The following is a 21,160-nucleotide window of genomic DNA, read 5'->3' as shown; positions in this document are numbered from 1 at the left end:
GAATGGCATCACTGCACTTACAGTGCCCAGGAATGGCCCTGGGCACTGTAGGGGCACAGGGCTCATGCACCTGTGCCCACACCACTGGCATAGGGCACTCAGCTAGATGGTTGACTAATATATGCAAGGGCAGTGGGTTTGTGGGCATGGCACACATGGATGTGTGTCACGTCAACTCCTTGTTTAGTTCTGCACCAGGACACTCAGCCTGCAAAGGCAGTGTGTGGGTGTCTGGGTGCAGAGCCCCTAAGAGTGGCACAATAAGTGCTGCTGCTCTAAAGGTCTTCTCTGGTCACAATGCCTTGGGTACCTACGGTACCAATTACCAGGGGCTGGCGTGTGGCCAGAGATGCCAATTGGGGTTTAGCTTCAACACACTTTTAGGGAAGGAACACAGGCCCTGGGGCACCTGATTGGCAGGAGCCCAGGGCACACTCAGTCAAGTACATCAGCAGTTCAACAAAAAGTGGGGGCATACCAGACAAGAAAGATGGCACTTTCTCGCACAACCCCCCCCTCCCCCCCCAAACGAAAGGTGATGAGTGTAACCTCGTCCTAGGGAGTCCTCATTGTCTAAGTGGAAGAACATGGAAAGTCCATCTACATTGGCATGGGGAGTCCCTGGTCAAATGAGAGGTCTGTAGTCAGTTTGAACCAGGAAGTGAGTCCCAAGCAAGTAGGGCCTCAACTTCTTCAGGGACCAAACCACAGCAAAGGCCTCCCTCTCAATGGCACTCCAACGCTGTTCTCTGGGGAGTAGCCTCCTGCTTATAAAAGCAACAGGTTGGTCTTGGCCTTCATCATTGGTCTGGGATAGGACTGCTCCTATCCCTGGCGCAGAGGCATCAGTCTGCACTATGAACTGCTTTGAATAATCTAGTGCTTTTAGAATCGGTGCTGAGCACATTGCTTCTTTTAGGGTGTCAAAAGCCTTTTGCCAACTAACAGTCCAGTTTATTTTCTTGCCCATCTTCTTGGAGGTGAGTTCTGTGATGGGAGTCACAATGGACCCATATCCCTTCACAATCCTCCTGTAGTACCCAGTCAAGCCAAGGAATTCCCTGACTTGAGTCTGGGTTGTTGGTGCTGCCCAGTCCTTGATACTCTGGATCTTGGATTGTAAGGGTTGTACCTGGCCTCCACCAACAAGGTGCCCCAAGTACACCACAATTTCCTGCCCTATCTGGCATTTGGATGCCTTGATATTTAGGCCTGCAGTTTGCAGGGCTGCTAAAACCTTCCCAAGGTGGATCAGGTGAGCCTGCCAGGTGGAGCTAAAGACAGCAATATCATCACGATAAGCTGCACTAAAGGACTCCAACCCAGCCAGGACTTGATTCACCAACATCTGGAAGGTGGCAGGGGCATTCTTTAACCCGAAAGGCATTACAGTAAACTGATAGTGCCCATCAGGTGTGGAGAATGCGGTTTTCTCCTTTGCTCCTGGGGCCATGCCAATCTGCTAGTACCCTGCAGTTACGTCAAAGGTACTGAGAAATTTGGCTGCCCCCAACTTGTCTATCAGTTCATCTGCTCTTGGAATAGGGTGATCATCTGTCTTGGTGACAGAGTTGAGCCCTCCATAGTCCACACAGAACATCATCTCTCTCTTTTCTCCCTATTGATGAGGTTTGGGGCCCAGAACCACTGGGCTAGCCCAGGGGCTCTCAGAGGGTTCAATGACCCCTAACTCCAGCATCTTGCTGACTTCAGCCTTGATGCTTTACTTGACTTGGTCTAACGGGCGATAGATCTTGTTTTTGAGAGGTGAACTATCACCAGTGTCCACATCATGGGTACACCAGTTTGTCAGACCAGTGGTCAGGGAAAGAGACTAGCATACTGTTGCAAGACTTGGTTGCAGTCAGTCTGCTGTTGGGAAGAGAGGGTGTCTGAAAAGACAACCCCATCTACTGACCCATCTTTTGGGCTGCAGGAGAGAAGACCAGGGAGAGGTTCACTCTCGGCTTCCTGTTCCTCATCAGTCACCATCAGAATGGTGATGTCAGCCCTGTCATTGTAGAGCTTTAGGCGGTTCACATGGATAACCCTTTTGGCTGTCCTGCTTGTGCCCAGGTCAACTAAGTAAGTGACCTCACTCTATTTCTCCAGGATCGGGTAAGGGCCACTCCATCTGTCTTGGAGAGCCCTTGGTGCCACTGGCTCCAAACCCAGACCTGTTGCCCAGGTTGAAATTCAACCAGTGCAGCTTTTTGGTCATACCAGGGCTTCTGAAGCTCCTGGCTGGCCTCAAGATTCTTGGATGCCTTTTCCATGCCATTCTGGACCTTAGGCCAAGTAAATAGTCCATAATGTCCTGCTTGGGTTCTTGGAGAGGCCTCCCCCAACCATCTTTCACAAGACAAAGTGGTTCCCTTACAGGATGACCAAACAGAAGCTCAAAGGGGGAAGCCCTACTGCGGCACTTCCCTATAAGCGAAAAGGAGGCATGGCAACAGGGAGTCCCATGATCATACCTTTCAATGTCTTGTTGAACCTTTCAACAAGACCATTGGTTTGTGGATGGTCTGGGGTTTCTAAACTTGTACTGCACTCCACACTCCTTCCAAGTGTGCTTTAGGTATGCAGACATGAAGTTAGAACCTCTGTCTGAAACCACCTCCTTAGGAAACCCTACCCTGGTGAAAACACCCAGGAGGGCCTTGGCTGCTGCAGGTGCTGTAGTAGTCCTAGGTGCAATTGCTTCAGGGTACCTAGTAGCATGATCCACTAGAATGAATTTGTTCCCTGAGGCTGTGGGAAGTTCAAGTGGACCCACAATGTCCACACCTACCCTTTCAAATGGAACCCCCACCACTGGCAGAGGTATCAGGGGGGCCTTTGGGTGGCCACCTGTCTTGCCACTGGCCTGACAGGTAACATAGGAGCTAACAAACTCCTTCACCTTTTGGTGCATCTGGGGCCAGTAGAAGTGACTAACTAGTCTCTCCCAAGTTTTGGTTTGCCCCAGATGTCCAGCTAGGGGATGTCATGAGCCAAAGTTAGGAGGAACTCCCTGTACTTCTGTGGCACTACCACCCTCCTGGTGGTTCCAGGAGTGGGGTTTCTTGCCTCAGCATATAGCAATCCCTCTTCCCAATAGGCTCAGTGGGTACCACTGACACCTCCCTGTGCTTCTGAAACAGCTTGCTGCCTCAGGCTTTCAAGAGTGGGACAGTCTTGCTGACCCTAGCAGAGCTTTTCCCTAGTGGGTCTCCCTGGGCCTAAGAGTTCTACCTGGTAAGGCTCTAGCTCCATGGACTCATTTCCCCCTAAGGTATACGAGTACTCTCCCTGAGGAGAGGGGTACTGAGAGGTTTGCTGTGTAGAAGCTGGTACCACAGTCTTCTTGCTTTTTCTCTTGCTTGGTTGGGCCATATCTTCAGGCTCCAAACCTACTTGTTCACCCTTCTTTTTGCTCCTCTGTGCTTTTGTTTGCACACACACCAATTCAGGGATACCCAGCATGGCTGCATGGGTTACTCTCTCAACATCTGCCCAGGCTGAGGTTTCTAGGTCCTTAATGTCACCATAGCCATTGGACGATTAGTGGTAACACTGTCAGCATTGGTGACTGGGTACATTCTCCCAATCAAGTATTGTTCAGGGGAAACCAGTGTAATTCTCACCATAGTGACACTGGCACCAGTATCCCTCAGAGCTTCTATTCTAGACCCATTCACCCAGGGGTATTGCAAATACTTCTTCAAGTTGGGTGGCCACACTGCTACAGTGGCAAAGTCCACTTCCCCCCTGGAAACTAGACTAGCTTCGGTGTATTCTCAGATTTGCTCCGGGTACTCCTCTCATCCCATTTGTAGACTTGGTGCCCCAGGAGTAGCTGTACTATCCTTGTCACCCTAGTCTTGACCCAGTGGTCTGCCTTCCTTCCCAATTCTTGGGGAGAAATTAGACCTAGGTTTACCAAATGCTGATGCAACTTTTCATTTGTGCAATCACTTAATATATGTATCTTCATAAACAAATTGGATGGTTGGTTATCTGGACATGATGTGCATGAATTTACTGGACTTTACAGTGTCTTCACTGAGTAGTCCACAAAGTCAATCCAGGACTGGGTCTGGGTTTTGTGAGCCCCATTGAATCTAATTCTGTATTCCTCAGTGATGAGTCCAAATCCCTCAATCAGAGTGCTCTTCATGAGATCATAGGACCCTGCCTCTGGCCCAGAGAGGGTCAGAAGCCTCTCTCTGCAGTTACCAGAGAACAGTTCCCACAGGAGTGCCCCCACAGAGGGTGTTTTACTCTTCTTATTTCACACGCCCTCTCAAAGGCTGTGAACCACTTGGTGATGTCATCACTTTCCTCAAATTTAGGGACAATCACTTTGGGAATTTTAGGATCATAAATGTCTTCCCTATCATTATTTTTAGTATTGCTGCCACCATTGATGGGTGCTAAACCCATCTCTTTCCTTTCTTTTTCTAGAGCCAGGAGTCTGGACTCTAGGTCTATTCTTTTGGCCAGCTTTGCTAAAAATTGTCCTCTTCACTGGGGTTATTCCCAATGTTTTCCCTGGGGCCTGGTCCACCTGTGTGAGCCCTAGGATCCCAGAGATTGATTCTTGGAGTGGAGGGTATGTGGACTCTCTCCTCCCTAGAGATGACTGGGAGGGGGGATTATCCTCCTCCTCTTACACCTCTCCCTCTTCTGACTGGTCATCACCATGTTCAGAGGGGTGGCCTTTAGCATACTCAGCCACCAGCCCTAGTTTGGTTGGATGCAGGCCCATTGGTATATTTTTAAGTTTGCATAAGCACCTCAGTTCCTTGAAATTCAAGTGTAAGCAAGGTGTGAGGTCGAGCTCATCAACCAGGTCCATGGTGTTATCTTCTCTAATAGCTGGGTTCTGTTGAGACATTCTAACCTGACAGTTCTAACCCTCTACCCTTGATTATAGTGACTTTTATTTTTCTAAAATTCTACTGGGACTTAAGCAAGGCCCTGACAAGACTTTTAGTATTTTGGAAAAACCATTTTCAGAATTCTAAAAATAAGTTATGGGTTCTGTTGTGTGATCAGATGGTAACCCAGTAGTCCAACAAATGCAAGTTTGTATCCCACCGCTGATCCACCATTGTAAGAAAGTGGCTCTATATATACTGGACCAAAGTAAGGTACAGTGTGTATAGAGTCCCCAGAGGTTTGGCAGAGGCTAAAGTTAGATATAACCTTACTCTCTAAAGTTGTAGCTTGGTCGAGCAGTAAGGCAGTATCAGAGGACAGTGTAAAGCATTTGTTGTACACACTCAGTCAGCAAATGGTCTCGCACTCAAGAAATGAACTCTAGGCCAATTGTTTTATGTCAAAAGAAATAGTTGTTTTATTTTAGAACCAACAAGGTATCAAAATATACTTTCTCAGAATGAATTACTTTAGTTAAATACTTATCAAACAGGCAATAGACTTTTTGAATGCAATAGTTAGTTTGTTCCAATAGGCAATACAATTTCAAACACAATGCAACATTGAGCTCAATGGGAATTTCTAGTTATATGCAATTACTTACTTTGTAGATTACTTTTCTAACCTCAAGACTGGATCCTAGATTCAGTCCTGGGACATGTCCTGTAAAGAGTTAAGTAAAAGCGCTTTGGTTACAGTAGTGATTTTTAAGGAATAAAATACATATTTTAAAAGTTGACAAAAACTTTTCTAGGTCAAATTACCAATGTTATCCTATGGAAGGAAATTCAAGTTACAGGTAAGGTATGTTTATGTTACTTTTGTAATCCAGTGCTGGACTCCTATGTTCGGCACTGGGACCTCTATCTAAAACAGGTAAGTAATTACGTTTTGGTAGTTGGTACGATTTTTAAAGAATATTTGTAGTTTGCAGAAATTACCAGAAGAAATTTCACAGTCATTGGTTTCCTATGGAAGAAAATTTAGGTTACTGGTAAGTACGGTTAAAATTACTTTTCAGGGTTTGTGCTGGGCTACAAGATGCAGCACTGAGGTCTCTCCTGATAACAGGTGCGTAAATCGGAATTTGTTGTTCAGCTGATTTTAGGTGAATATTATAAAGTTCCAAATCTCCACACTTATAAGAATTTCCAAGTGAAACCAGTCAATGTTAGCCTATTGAAGAAAAGTGATTTATCGGCTTTTAAGTAAGTACTCGACTCGTGGGGTTAAGGTTCTGGGCATAGACTCAGGGGTCTCCCAGGGTCAGGTAGGTAGAGTTGGTACACCCTCAGCGGCACATGGGCAGCCGGGGGCAAAGGTAGTTAGGCCCAATGTTATCCAATGAGAGGCAGGGGGCCTTTAGTTGGTGGCTGCTGGCTAGCAAGCCACGCAGCTGTGGGAGCTGGGCTCCTGGTCACTTGCTCAAGGCAAATGGGGAAGTAGGATAGGGCAAAGCTTGCACTGCCAGGGGCACTCGGGCGGCTGGGTGCAGGGTGCTTTTGCACCTTTGGGCGCTCAATGTTAATCAACGGAGATCTTGAACAGTGAACAAAGGATGCAGGCTCAGGGACAGAGGATGTTCTTGAGTGACAACTACAAACTTAGGGGTCTTATGGAGGATTCAACCGTAGTCCTCTGCTCATCTACACCTTGTCTAAAGTACAAGGGTGTGAATGAAGTAAACCAACAAACCAGATCACAAGATGTGAAGAACCAGTAACGTGGTGTAGGATTCCCATCAACAGTCTTGTAATGATCAAGTTGCCGAAGAGAGGAGTTGAAACAGCTGAGGGAAAATTATATCCTTTACTGGTTTTCTACTTGTGTGTTTTTTACACATATTATTTTTTTTCACACTTTATTCACTAATTAATGCAGTAGTATTGTTATAGAACAGAGACCCTGACGAAAGCCGAAGGACTCATCCCTGAGTGGCTGAAACATGTTGGTCTCCTCGCAGCTATTTGTTGGGACTGCGACGATGATATTGCACTGTTCTTGTTTTTAGGAAGGAAGGGGCAAACAATTATTAAAGGTTTCTGGGTTGAGCTCCCTATCCTTTTTTAAGATCACCACTTTTTCTTTGTTTACACTGCACTCCCCATCACATCAACATCATGTGGTAGTACCGAGTGATTGTGGGTCGCTACCCCATATCTGGTTATCGGGGTATGCTGGTCTCAATGATCTAGAGACACAATACCCGATTAGGACTACCAAATGATAATATTGATCATTACAAGACTGTTGATGGGAATCCTACACCAGTGGGGACTCACGTTACTGGTTCTTCACATCTTGTGATCTGGTTTGTTGGTTTACTTCATTCACACCCTTGTACTTTAGACAAGGTGTAGATGAGCAGAGGACTACGGTTGAATCCTCCATAAGACCCCTAAGTTTGTAGTTGTTAGTTGATTCCTTTGGGGGATAATACTTAGGCTGGGTCTATAAACATCCCTCTAGCCCTGTATAAACTCGTGTTTTTCTACGATCTTCTTGAGTGAACAACACTTCGAGGGGTAAGTTGGGATCTTGGAGGATAGGTAGGCACCCCGGAGTTGGGCACTAGGGGCCGGAACGCAGGGTGCATCGGTATCTTTTGGCATCGGGAAATATTACCCTCTGCTGGTCGCGGTCGGGGGGTCCCTGGTTCAGAGGCTGCAGGTGTCGTCTGGGTCGTTGAGGAGGGTCCATGGGCACTGGATTGCAGGTCAGAATCGCCGGGGGGACGTCCTCAGGGCCTTTGTCCAATTGGGCACAGGCCGGGCTCGGCGGGTGCACAGTGGGCTGGATCGCGGTTCCTGGCTGGCACCATTAATATTGCTGTTTGAGCAGAGCCACTGCTCATGGGAGTCCCAGTCTCTAAGAGGTTCAAGGCAGGCCGGTCCTCCGGGGTTCTCGAGGTTGCTGTCCGCAGGAGATGCCAGGATTTAGCAGGAGTAGGTTCAAGGAGCAACAGGCTGGTAGGGCTGGGGCCAAGTCAGTTGGTGTCGTCCTTTTGTTAGCAGCTGCACGAAAAGTCTTCTTTTTCTTGGTCTTCTTTCTTGTTTCGAAATCGGGATGTGAGGAAGGAAGGTTCAAGGAGCCCCTAAATACTAAATTTAGGGGTGTTACAGGTAGGGTGAGGGCAGGGACCAATAGGCCCCTGTCCTGGGGTGGGTACATCCCCAACCTGCTTCTCTCCTGAGGGAAGGGGACAGGAGACTTGCTTTGAGTGGGTAGGGCTCCCCATCCTCAAGATGACGGTATCCCGGAGTCGTGCTTCACCTCCCCTCCTCCACCTGAGGGGTGGCACACCCCCTTTCCTGACGTAGGGTTTTCCGCCAGTCTTCCCGCCAAAGTGGGGGTCAGAACTGGTGGGGGCCAGTTTCTGAGTACGAAAAGGGGGTGGTGATGAACAGAGTGCCTGAATTAAGCAGACCACTCTTACCCAGTCCAAAGATCAGGGCTTGATCCATCACCGTTTTTTAGCTCACTGCACCATCCCAGCTCAGAACTTGGCTATATGCAAATTAGTCTGTTCCTGTCCCAGTGCATGATGGGAACAGGGCAAACCAAACTACCAAGCCAATTCTTGTACTGGGAAGGAAACAAGCTTCCGGGGACCGGTTTCTGCCATTTCAGGCGTCTTCGGCCCGGCTTGCTTGAATCCTGATGGTGCATTGAGCAAGGGACTCACATCTGAGTATACCCTTCCACGCTTATGGTGGACAAAATGATTCAGAAAAGGGGGTGGTGATGAACAGAGTGCCTGAATTAAGCAGACCACTCTTACCCAGTCCAAAGATCAGGGCTTGATCCATCAACGTTTTTTAGCTCACTGCACCATCCCAGCTCAGAACTTGGCTATATGCAAATTAGTCTGTTCCTGTCCCAGTGCATGATGGGAACAGGAACAGTTTCTGAGTACAGCAAGTGGCCTGGAGAAGCTCACAAAGGCGGCATGCCTTTGAAGCTTCCCCCTGCCCATCCTGGGGGAGGAGACCTAGCACCTCGCCCAGGATGTGCAGTAGTGTTGCAGGCCCAGGAGAGCGAGAGGCTCTCCACCCAGGGGTCCAGCAACCTGTCTGCTCTGTGGCAGCCTAGGCAGTCTCTCAAACAAGACGTTGATTGTAGGTTGGGTTTCAGGGGACCCCCCCCCCCCATGTACACAACCGGACTGCCCTCCTACCTAAAGGAGCACCATCCTCTCCATCTCCCCCCTCCACCCCCAGCTGCAAAAGGCAAAGATTCACCTTACCTGTCCGTGGAATGGCGTTGTATCTCACAAACTGCATGAGGCCTACAGTTCTATCGTGGGCGGAGAAGATGGAGATAAGGAAAGTGAGAAAAAGAGAGAGGGAAGCAAAGGGAAAGTGAACCAAAAGAGACTTCAAAGTCGTCTTCCAACGATAACGTAGCGCCGCACCATGCAGGGGTCCATGAGTCTGATGATCGGTCATCACCATTCTGGAGGTGGGGCTTCCCCCCGTCCCCTCAGACTGATATTACAGGATACTAGGCTTGGACCATTCTTACCAACTCTTGAACTCGGGACAGCAACTGGTCAGATCAGTCACCAGCTTGTGCAGCAGAGTCCTGGTCCATCATTTGTCGTAGTAGGGCTTCCCTCTCTGTTCGGCGTTACTCTTCGGTTGGCTTCGCCTGGGCCCCCCTCCTGGTGCCCCGTCTCCTGCCTGGTCAATGCTGGATCACCCTCCACTGTGTCCGAATCTTCAGCTGATGGCAGGGCAGAGCCAAGGACAGCCTTCGCTTCCTGCAAATTAAGCACCCCATGTGTTTCTTTCTTCCAGACAAAGGAAAGTCGTAACGGAAGCCCCCATCTGTATTGTATTCCCTGTTCACGGAGGAAGGTCTTGGCCGGATGCAGCTCCTTACGCCTCTGGAGGGTGAGGTGCGAGAGGTCCTGGTACACCCCCACCTGGAAGCCCTCGAACTCCTCTGTTGGGCATTCACACGTGGCAGCCATAATGACCTCCTTCTGCCTGTAGGATGTGGAAGCTGGTCAGGATATCCTGCGGCTGGCCGGGACCAGAGGCAGGACGCCAGGCGCGGTGTGTGCGGTCTAGCATGATCTCTTGATCCTTCAGAGCCGGGGCCATATGCTTAAAGAGGCGGAGAACCCAGTCTTCGAGTTTGCCACCGTCCGCCCGGAGTGGTACGCCTTTAATGCCTTTAATGCGGATGTTGGAGTGCCTCAAACTGTTCTCCTAGTCTTCCATCTTAAGGTAGAGGTCCTCCTGCTGCTCCTGGAGGGCGATGAGTTCTCGGGCTTGCTCAGCGAGCTCTCCCACCCGCCAGTCCCCATTACGCTCCAGAGTGTCCACTCTATCCCCTACTTCGCCGAGATTCGCTCTGAGCTGCTTAATATCAGCGGTCAGGTCTTGTTGCAGTGCAGCGAAGTCGTCACGAAGCACGCCAGACCTGTTGCATGAATTCCTTCGTGACTGCCTCGACAGCATGCCCGGCTATCGGGTCCATTGTGGCGTCGCCAGGTTGTGACCCGTGAGAGTCAGTGCTGGGCCTCCCCGGTCTTCTTCCATCCCGGCTTTTGAAGGAGGTCCTTAATAGAAGATTCCTTACTTGGGAGGTCCTTTTTGTCTTGTTGGGTGGCCATCACACGCAGTACACAGACGGGGGACCAGCGCTCCCCTAATGGCTGTCAAGTCCTGTCCCAGAGGGTGTCGCTGAGCCTCCGGGGATAATGGCGCTCGTCCGAGACGACCCAAGCATTACACAGGAACATGGCGACAACTACTACACAGTACACTAATGTGCCTTTACAAGATATCTACCATGCATCTACATAGAAGAGCAGGCACACATTCATGAAGCACTATTGGCTGGACTTGAAGGCAGCATCCAACTCAACAGTGGGGCAGGCAATCCTCTGCACCCTGTTTAATTAAAGATGAGCCTGGTTCCCGTATTTTTCCAAGTGTTATATATTTCTTGTTTTTATGATTCAAGAATGCCAATATATGAAAGATCCAATTCTTGAGAAGAAATTAGTTATGCTGTACGGATTAATTTGTGTAGGGAAATGGTCTGTTTGCGGTTTTACCCTCACTTTTTGCCCTCATTTTGACTGCTAGGTATTGGTTTAATAGCTCTGAAATGGCCCGATCCCTGCTTAACAGGACTCTGAGCATGTGCTCCTACCCTTAAATTTGTGCATGTTTGATTGGCTTGTCTCTTTGAAAGACAGAGAAGGACTGCTGTGCTGCATTTTGAAACCGGCAAAGAGAAGCTGCACCTTTGGACTGCACCTGCTGCACTTTGTGGGTAGCAAAGGTGCTGGACTGCGTCTGCTGTGTACTGCACAAGGAGAAGTCATCTCCAGAGCCCAGCAAACACCAAGAGGCTACAAGGGCCGGTTGACTGGCCTTCTGTTTGCAGCAATGGGACACAAAATCTGAAGAAGTCTACTGGAGCAAGTTGGTAGCCCAATGTCTTCAACCCACCACCAACCACCGCTGTGCAACACCAGGACCCGATGCACAAATTAGCACCCAAGATCGCTGAGCCCAGGAGTGCAGATGGGACCTCCTAGTTATCAACCCAGGAATTGGCCAGTGACTGCGATACTGGGCAACCGGTAGTCCAGTGGTGACTAGACTTCTGCCAGCACCACAACGACATTTTGGGATGTCAACCTTGTGACCTGGACCTCCTCACCCACTTCATGGACCAAGGAGTAGTCCACTGCATCTTATCTGCAGCATTCTTTGTGCATCTTCAGCATCCTTCGTCCCTTGCATCAGGATCACTTACAGTGCCTGGAACTAACTTAAGACTACTTTACTTGCTGTGTTTACTGTTTCTGGAGCTCTTGCTGACCCCCCTGACTGGCTCCCTACTAGAGTTCGATGCCTAAAGTGACTCTAAGTGACCAATAGCACAGATATTTTAGTGAAAACGTTTCTAATTGTCAAATTTGTGGAATTTACCAATGCTGGTTAGTGATTGAGTGAAATGCTTTGATATACTATACCTTGTAAAGTCTATATCTTCGGAACCCTCCAGTGTCTCTTTCTCATTGTGGTGTCTAAAAATGCATTCTGTTCTTATAAAGTAACGTTGGAGTTCTTTTGTATCTTGTTGATTTGACAAATGAAAACTAAGGGTCCTAAAGGTGTTGGTAGGTGTCACAGGTCGCACAACCATAACCAGATAATGCACCTAATTTCCTCACAGTATGTGTGGTGGGAGGTCTACCAGGTGCATTAAAATATTAACATACCTCACAGTTACTATCTTTAGTAATTGGATACAAATCCCAGGTATGGCACCAACTACAAAAAATGTACTGAGAAAAACTCTTTTATAATAAGGGGCTGGTGGAGAACCTGTGGTAGCCCCGGAGTGCTTTTTGCCGCATTGGAATACATGATTGATATTGTGGGAAAAAGGTATTCACTAGAGAGGCTAAGATGGCACAGCATGTCCAAACTGGGAAGCAGGTGTGATCGCATTTAAGACCATGAAACAATAAAATTGTTTAAATAACTCAATATGAACCTCCACAATATAAATAACTAGAACCCTTAGATCAGTCTCCTTTAAAATTGAAAATGAATCACAAATTGATTTATATGCACCTTATATAGAATGCTGCTAACATATCTGCCAGACTAATTGGGACAGTCTCTGGGATAATTTTAAGAGGACGGGAGCTGCATGTTCTGCAACCCTCAATGACCTTTTCAAGATACCATTGTTACTATAGCTATTTTCATTCACTCTTCTTTCAGAATGTCTTTGTAACATGTTTCCCTTCTATCTGGTTTCATTGTATAGCACCAAAGAAGACAAAGTTTGACGATGTCGTAGGCCTTCATTTGTGTGCAGAATTGGAATGCTTGCGAATCTTCATTCGGGAACAGAAACGCAGAATTTCGGAAATCAGTATTGAAGGTACTTAGAGACCTTTCAAAGTTTGTATCTAATCTCTACTCTGTATTATGTGAGATAGAAAACAAACACAGCTGCCATTAATGTCTTCTTTTTATTAGGTCTCGATTCCCAAGTGATAATGAGAAAAAAAGCAACAGAAGTGTTGGCCAAACTGAAAAATATTGTGATTTTGGATTCTGATGAGATGGCTCTGTATAAGAAGGTATTCTTGAGTTTTTTGTAAAAAAAAAAATTTGCATTTAACTGCTTTCTTGTTTTAAGAAAGTTTACACATCATTGTAGCAATGCACTGGTGTTAAAAAGTGTTTTTTTTCTACATTTGGGTTTGAAGTTTCATTTAAGTAATTCATGGCCTTATTAAGAGTCCCAAAGTCAAGAATACCTGATAAATGACTTTTGCCAGTATGTGGCTGGCACAAACTAGGCACAAATATATGCAGCATAGAATTCCCTTTTTATTTTTGCTGAAAGCTGAATTTGGAGGCCATGCTGAGTCGCAAAGTTATTTCTCCTCCAGATTATCAAGTTCCATTTGAGCACTCGTATGTAAATTAGCATTTTCCTGTATTATAGTTAGCACTTCTAAAAGGCTTTTCCATTGCTAATAAAGCCACTCTTTTGAATGCTGTGTGAGTAAGCCAAATACTTTAACCATTTGCAAACTACCATAGCATATACTATAGTTTACAATATGCATCCTAACGTAAATTGTATACCCCAGCTGTGGAACTACCCAATGAACTTGTTTCATTAGCTGTCCGTAGTATTTAAGTCTAGATTGACAGCACTGCTGTTACTAAACTTTATGTGATGCATAAAAATAGAGCGTTTACAGTACTAATAAGAGAGGCTTAGGCTCCGTCCACATGGATACAGTGCTTACATTGCACTTTCTCATGGATCTTTTTAACCGCAGGTTCCTCAGCTTTTGAATACCCTCAGACACAAGACTGGAGCTCGAGTTTTTGTCAGCATTGCTCCTGTGTACCAGCAGGCTCTGTTCCACTCCAGAAGTGACACCAGGACCAGATATAACTGCAACCCCTGCGTGCAGATGTCAAATCCTTTCTTTCTGGACCTTCCAGTGTGGATCCAGAGCTAGCTTCTTCCTTCCTCATCAGACGTGTCCTTTTTCTTAAAAAAATTATTACTCTAGTGTGCAGTGGAAATGTTTCCTCCTAAAATCACAGACTTTAAATCTTGTTGTGATTGTCGCAAACAAATGTCTTTAATTACAAGGTGGTGTGCCGGGGGTGTCTTGAGTCATTGGTGATTGTGCCCTGATGAATCCAAATTATTTTAACAACAGTGGTGCCTAGGGATTTAGAGATAAACCTGTATAAATGAATACAGACCCAATCAGTAGTGTATACTTTTGTTCGTATTTATCTCCGAAATTGTGCAAAATTAAATATCAGACCTCTTTCCGGCTGGACAAGTTTAACCAATACAGTACTGATTGGGTCTGAATTAATTTTTACACGTTTATCTCTAAATCCCTAGGGACCACTGTTGTAAAAATTAGCTATTCCCAAGGTCCCCGGCTGACTTTACTTGGGTCCCCTTGTTGTTTATAAATCTGATGAGTCCAAAGGCAATCGAGGACTGTAAAACTAATCTGTGTAAAGGAAATGTTACCTCCTAAAACCACAGGGTTTAAATCTTGTTGGGATTGTCGCAAATACATGTCTGTGATCACCAAAGGTGTGCCTGGGGTGTCTAGAGTCGGGTCATTACTCTTGAGTCGTTAATAAGTTTGCCCTGATAAATCCGAAGGCGATCCAGGACTGTGAAACCAATCTGTACATTGCCGAACATCAAAAAGGCTGCTCTTTCTCGAATCAAGGACTCTGACCTGCTCCTGTTCTTAGGGCCGGTCCACCGACTGATGCGTGCTGTACTACAAGTTTTCAGGTAAGACATTATCAAAGAAAAAAGACAAGAAGTCCAAGTGGGCCTTTTCCCACTCCTAATGAGAAGTCGCAAGGATGTCAAGATGCCCCGCTGTGTTGCTCTATGCCACCTGCTAAGGAAGCATTTCTGCAATTGATTCTCAAGCACCCGAGTTTCCAGTTCCATCGTCGACATCACAATAAATGCCAGGCTTTGCATCTTCAACATCTTACCCGTTCCCTTTGGTGCGCCTTCAAGTCCTACGGCTCTGCGGGAGCCTCCAGTTGGGTTACCGCTGGTGGGACCTATCCTCTGCACTGACTAAGCCTTTTGAACCTGCTATGTTTTCAGCTCTGACTCTGTACCCGATCCCACGCTCCAAGGCAGTTCCTGCCACTTCAACGCCTGTACCGATGCTGGAAGAGGACGCCAAGCCCATAGTTCTTGCTGACTCTGGAACAAATCCATCCTGACTTCAAACAAAGCTGGTTGCAAGTTATGTGCCTATAAACCTGGCCTCCATTCCTTCTGGCTTAGACAAGACAATTACTTTGCCTAGAGGCCGCAATGTGCCAGCAAATCTTTGGGTCGGACTCTGAAAGAGTCAACCTGCAGTTGGTGATGATGGGGTTGAGCGTTATTTTGAGAATGATTTTTCCTCACAATACGATGATGACTCTTCCTGTATTGTCCTACAAGAAGCTAGTAGGCTAAACGTGCCCCTAGACACATGACTGGTGTCCCCCCTGGTCCTGCTACAGAAGGATCTACTTTCTTTACCTTGGTTGTTAGAATGGTACCTCAAGTCCTGGATCTGCAGCTACCTTCTATTGATGTGAACATTAAAGTGCTCAGAGGTCCTACAACCTGGACCATCTTCTTTGGAACCTCTTTTACCATTAAACGAATAACTTACTGATTCCCTCGTAAGCACTTGGCCAAAATCTTTGTTCGTGCTAGTCAGTGAATAGGTGGCTGCAACGTTGCAGTAAGTGGGCTCCTGGTGATCCTGCCTTCCTTAAGTAGATCTCTACTCTGTAGAGCCTGGGCGGTAATTCAAGCCTTCACCAAGAGAGTCCATTCCAATTCCTTCCCGATGACCCTGCTAGAGTGGGAGTCGAAGCGGATGGAAGCTTTTGGAAAAAAGGAAATGTTTCTCCATTAGACTTTCCCTTAGATCCATCAACGCAAGCTGCTTACTAGGACGCTACCCTCATGCATTATGGGCTTCTGTAGATTTAATTTCATTGGCAGTTCCAGAGGAGTTGAGCGCCAGTTTGAGCTCAGACCATTTACGATGGTCAGGACACAACAAAGTACATCATCTGCTCTGGGCTGTACACCACTAACTGCTTAGACAAAGCAAATGGTCATTTGGTGCCACCAGTGGATAAGATGCATGGGCTTCTCTGATGACACTCAGCTGTCACTAATGAGCATGCTATTTGACAGCACCTGCTTCTTTGGCGCTCAGGCAGAGTTGGCCCTGGAATTATTCAAGGAAAGCAGGATCCCAGCGCGTTTACTCTGCCACAGTGCACTCCCTCAGCGTTTGCACCCATGCAGCAATATCGCCCCCTTTCAAGGATTCAGAAAGGGCTTGGCTCAAGACAACACCAAGGTCCATCTCAACAGCAAAAGACCTTTGTAGTTACTTCCGAAGCTGGGGTCAGGAATCAGCTGACAGTACTGCTCGGCCCCCTAGAACTTCCCCATTTGGTACTGCCACCAAACTGTTTTAACTGGCCCCTGATGGCACATGGCCATTCCTTTGGAGGCAGGCTAAAGTATAACCTCCACGGGTAGCAGAGCATTAGGTCCGACAAATTGGCGCTTCAGATAATCCAGCAAGGATATAATCTTCCTTTCCTCTCTGATCCGCCGCATATTCTGTCTACATCAAAGTGGATGTTGGAAGACTATTTGTACATTTTGTGACAGTAGTGCTGAATCTTTTGGAGAGAGAAGCCTTATAGAGGCTCTAGGCATTGAAATTAGGTAGTGGGCATTACTCCTGTTACTTCCTGGTGCCGAAGAAGGACAGAGGCCTCAAGTTCTGTCTGTGCTGGATCCAGAAGCCTGGATGGTATCACTGGATATGCATGACACCTAATTCCACATTCCTGGCATGCAGTCCCTCAGGCATTACCTGAGGTTCAATTTGGGCAAGGAGCATTTTCAGATTTCTGTGCTCCCCTTTTGTCTTACTCAGTGCCCTTTGGACGGTCATGAAAGCGATGTTGGTGGTTTCAGCACGTCTCTGAAGTTTGAGGATAGCAGTTTGGTTGGGGAGGTGTGAGGAATTGGGTTGTATTATATGATATGGGTGTGCGACTTAAATGTGTAGTACACTTACCAACCCCTTTAGGACCTGTTGGTTTTGTTTGTTAAACCCTCTAGCTCAACTCAGGTTAGCTGTGGCTCTGAGCAGCAAGGCTTACACAAATAAACAAGTGTAAAGCATTTAAATAACACCAAAACTATTGAAGAAGAAATATGTAAGACACTCCAGAATTCTGACAATTTATAAATAAAAAGTCCTTATTTTTGTGTTTATTTTTTAGACACCACAACAAAAAAAGATCCACCGGAAGGTTCTGGAGATGTAACTTTTAAAAGGTACCGTAAATATGCGCTTTTTAAGCAAATGCAAACAAGCATTTGGAAATTCAGCAAATTGGACACTTAAAAACTTTTTGAGCACAAACTTTTAGCTAGTAGTACTGCGCCAAGAAACCTATCCGGTGTATGTTGCGCTATAGAAATAATTTTTAACATAACATAACTGCGGTCAGTTAGAGTTACTTTGGGTGTCCAGCTCTGACAGGGAGCCTGTCAGGGCCACCACCAGTTAGGTCCTCAGAAACAGTTACCTCAGTATGTGAAGCAGTCTTTAGCCAGTTCCAGGTACTTTTATCCTTTGCTGTAGGTTGCTATGGAAGTGGTCCTGCTGCAAGAGATAGAGGATGCTGAAAATGCTCAAGGATGTTGTGGATGTGATGTATTCGACAGGGCTTCCTGCGAATACTCCTCCATCCACGGAGGGTGTGAAACGGTCCTGGCCATTGGTTTGAAGTCCCTTGACGTCCTCGGTCCTGGCTGAAGTCCAGTCATCATTGAACTCCCTGTTGTCTGGTATCGCGGTCACAGGCAAATCCTTCCCTGGGTGAAAACTCGTCTTCTGGGTGACCAAGCTGCACTCTGATGACTCTCTCGTTTCCAGCCGACTTAGGTGCAACTTTGAGCGTTGTGTGTTGGTCTCTGGTGCTGCATGGCACCATTTGGCAGCGGTCTGAACAATCTGAGCTACCAACTTGCCACAGCAGGATTCCTCAGCTGTTGTGGCCCTGTGCTGCAAACAGGAGGTCAGCCAATTAGCTCTCCTGGCTGATAACCACTGGCTTTTCTGGGGATGTCCTAGCCTCGCTCATAGCTTTACCCTCTGATGTCGCTCATCTTTTTGGTGAGAAGGCAGAGTCCGCGCTGGAGCACTTTATTAATAGCAGAGCTACAGCCAGGTCCTTGTACCTCTCCCTGGGCTCTTACCAACCCCAGTCCACATTCTGCCCTTTGGGTGTCCACAGAGGGGGTTTCCAACTGCGCCCATACCCCCCAAGCCACCACGGCCAGCAAGCTGCCCAGCCTTTTTGTGGCTAAGTACACGGTTCCCAAAGACCATGTCAGACAGGTAGCTCGAAGTTGGGCCTGTCCACCATCCCCCAACAGCCACAGCTTCCAAACCCCTGCAGTTTGCACTCACACCATCATGAGCACCCAGTGGGGGGCAGGATACGCCATCACCTGCCCGACTGGAAGTTGGTAACATCAGACAGTTTGGTTTTACAGATTGTCCAAAGGGGTTACTCCATCCCTTTTGTGACCACCCCTATATCCATGTCACACACCTAGGACCTGCTGACAGAGGAGCACCTCTCCCTGCCCTGTCAGTACATGTTGGCTCTCTTACCCAAGGGAGCCATCAAGAGGGTGCCGGCATCAGAGGTAAGTCATAGTTGCTATTCCCACTACTTTCTGGTGCCCATCAAGATCAGATGCCTTCATCCTATCCTAGACCTGCACCTTCACAATCTCTTCTTAAAAAGGATAAATTCAGAATGCTCACACCTGCTAAATTCCTGTCTGCCCTGGACCTTTGAGACTGGATTGTAGTGCTGGACTTGCAGGACACATATTTCCAATTCCCAGTTGTGAGGAAATGGGTGTATTATATGGTGTGGTTGTGCAACCTCACTGTGTAATTCACTTGCCAACCCCTTTAGGACCCTTAGATTTTGTCTGTCAAACTCTTGGCTCGACCCTGGGTAGCTGTGGCACAGAGCAGCAAGGCTTATACATAAGAACAATTGTAAATCGTTTAAACAACACCAAAATAATTGAAGAAGAAACCGACACAACACTCAAGGAAACCAGCACCAATTTATCAAAATAGTCTGTATTTTTATGAATTTAGACACTGGAACGAAAAAGATCCTCCATAGAGTTCTGGAGATGTGGAATTTACAAGAAATAATACATCAAAGTATTTACACTCCACCTCAACAAATCTTGACAAATTCAACGAATTTGACACTCAGAAACCTTTTCAAAGAAATCTTTGGTAAGTGTCAATGTGGTTGGGTAGGAGTATTTGGGGAAAGCAACTCCAGCAGGGAGCTAGTCTGGAGGACCAGCAAAGTCTCTCGAATCATTGACCTCCACAGAAGAAGCAGTGCAAGCCACTTTATGCGTGTTGCAGTGTATTACTATGGAGTGGTTGTGATGCAAGGGATGAAGGATGCTGAAGATGCTTCAAGGTTGCTATGTGGTCGACGTGGTTCTTCCGGCAAGCACTCCTCAGTCCACGAAGAGGGTGCGGGGGGTCCTGGTTGCAGGGTTGACATCCCATGAGGTCCTCTCCAGTCTGGCCGAAGTCCAGTCGCCCCTGGACTGCAGGTTGTCCGCTGTCACGGTCACAGGCCAATCCTCCCTGGGTCGATAACTCACCATCTGAGGGTCCCAGGTGCTGACCCGACTGCATTCCTGGGCACTGCGAAATCAAGTGCAACTCTGTGCATTGGATCCCGGCTTTTGGTGCGTGGCGGCCTTGGTAGCGACTTGAAGACTTTGGGCTACCAACTTGCGACAGAATGTTCCTTCAGCTGTCATGTCCCTGTGCTGTGAACAGGAAGCAAGCCTGCTGGCCTCTGGAGTATCTTGGCTTGACTGTGCTCTGAAGACAGCTTCTCCTTGAGCAAGACACATCAGGCACAGTCCCTTTCTGGTGCAGCAGGTGCAGTCTTTGACGGTGCAGCATCTCTTCGCTGGTCCCACGGTGTAGCAGGGAATCCCTTCTTCGGTCCATCTTCCAAGTCGGTCAATATCTGAGGTTTGGGTGCCACTTTAAGCTCAAAAAGGGCACTCAGGGTAGGATTCAGTTGGTCGTCAATGGACTACCAGATTTCCTCCCACCTTGTGACCACTTCCTGTGGAGTGTGGCATCTGGCTATCCCAGAATGCACCATTCTGTCCACTCCCAAGATGGCAAGACCTTTCGGTCTGTGTTCAGACTTCACTAGTTCCCCCCTGGGGTGTGGCTGCCTCAGGGCTACACACCCCTGTGGAAACCAGTTTGGCAACTGGTTTCTTCTCTCTGCTCCTTGTGCCAGCCTGTCTGCATAAACAATGGGGCAGCCCTCACCCCTGGTGGTACACATCTGTCCTTCAAACGCAGCTTCTTGTTTGAAGCCTGTCTTTTAAGGCTAACACCCAAGTGGCTTCATGCAGTAGGGAGGTGACACCTCCCTGGCCTGTAATCTCTCATTGTTCTCCTTTCTGAGAGTCACTGGCGGGAGGGCAGAAAGACGTCTTGTTGAACAGACTCCATGCGTACTCGGAAAGGCACAGGAGTTTTAAGGGCAACACAGTGACAGGTTCTCTTTCAACTGAGCTGTTCTGGACACAGTGCAGTTTTGGGCTTATTCTACTGAACGGTGAGTCCAGGATATTCAGGCTATGATACCGATGTTTTAGCCTCTATCCTGGGTTTCGGGGAGACTGACTCTGAGGCTGCTGGGCCTCAGGACCTCCTGCATCCTGCTTGTGACACATGCCCATTGTCATGGGCGGGATTTGCAGTGGGACCTGAAGTTCCAGTAGGCTCAGCATCAGGGGAATCTCTCCGACAAGGTCCAGATATCAGAGGGCACTGCAAAAGATCTGCATTGGTGGTTAACAAACTGCTATTGGGTCAGCGGCAGACCCCTCTTCCTTCCCCAACCCGATCTGACAGTAGTGACAGATGTGTCACTCCTGGGCTCGTGCAGCCATCTGGGAGAGGTGGAGATCAGAGGCCTCTGGTCTCTTGCGTAATCCGAACTCCACATCAACATATTGGACCTCTGAGCAATCCGGCTGGCAT

At 47.5% G+C, this 21,160-nt stretch overlaps 1 protein-coding gene across 2 annotated transcripts in view; it reads left to right on the top strand.

Annotated features, from left to right (window-relative positions):
* VPS13A (vacuolar protein sorting 13 homolog A) overlaps window positions 1-21,160 on the top strand; it is a 2,196,319-nt gene that overhangs the window by 667,635 nt on the left and 1,507,524 nt on the right. For both annotated transcript variants that reach the window (XM_078675860.1, XM_078675861.1), the window contains exons 30-31: window positions 12,733-12,849; window positions 12,948-13,051. In XM_078675860.1, coding sequence (XP_078531986.1) covers window positions 12,733-12,849; window positions 12,948-13,051 — 221 coding nt within the window. The remainder of the gene's footprint in view (window positions 1-12,732; window positions 12,850-12,947; window positions 13,052-21,160) is intronic.

This window comes from Lissotriton helveticus, chromosome 2_1 (assembly GCF_964261635.1).
Source record: "Lissotriton helveticus chromosome 2_1, aLisHel1.1, whole genome shotgun sequence".
Taxonomy (NCBI): domain Eukaryota; kingdom Metazoa; phylum Chordata; class Amphibia; order Caudata; family Salamandridae; genus Lissotriton; species Lissotriton helveticus.
This window is presented reverse-complemented; position numbering and strand designations above follow the sequence as displayed.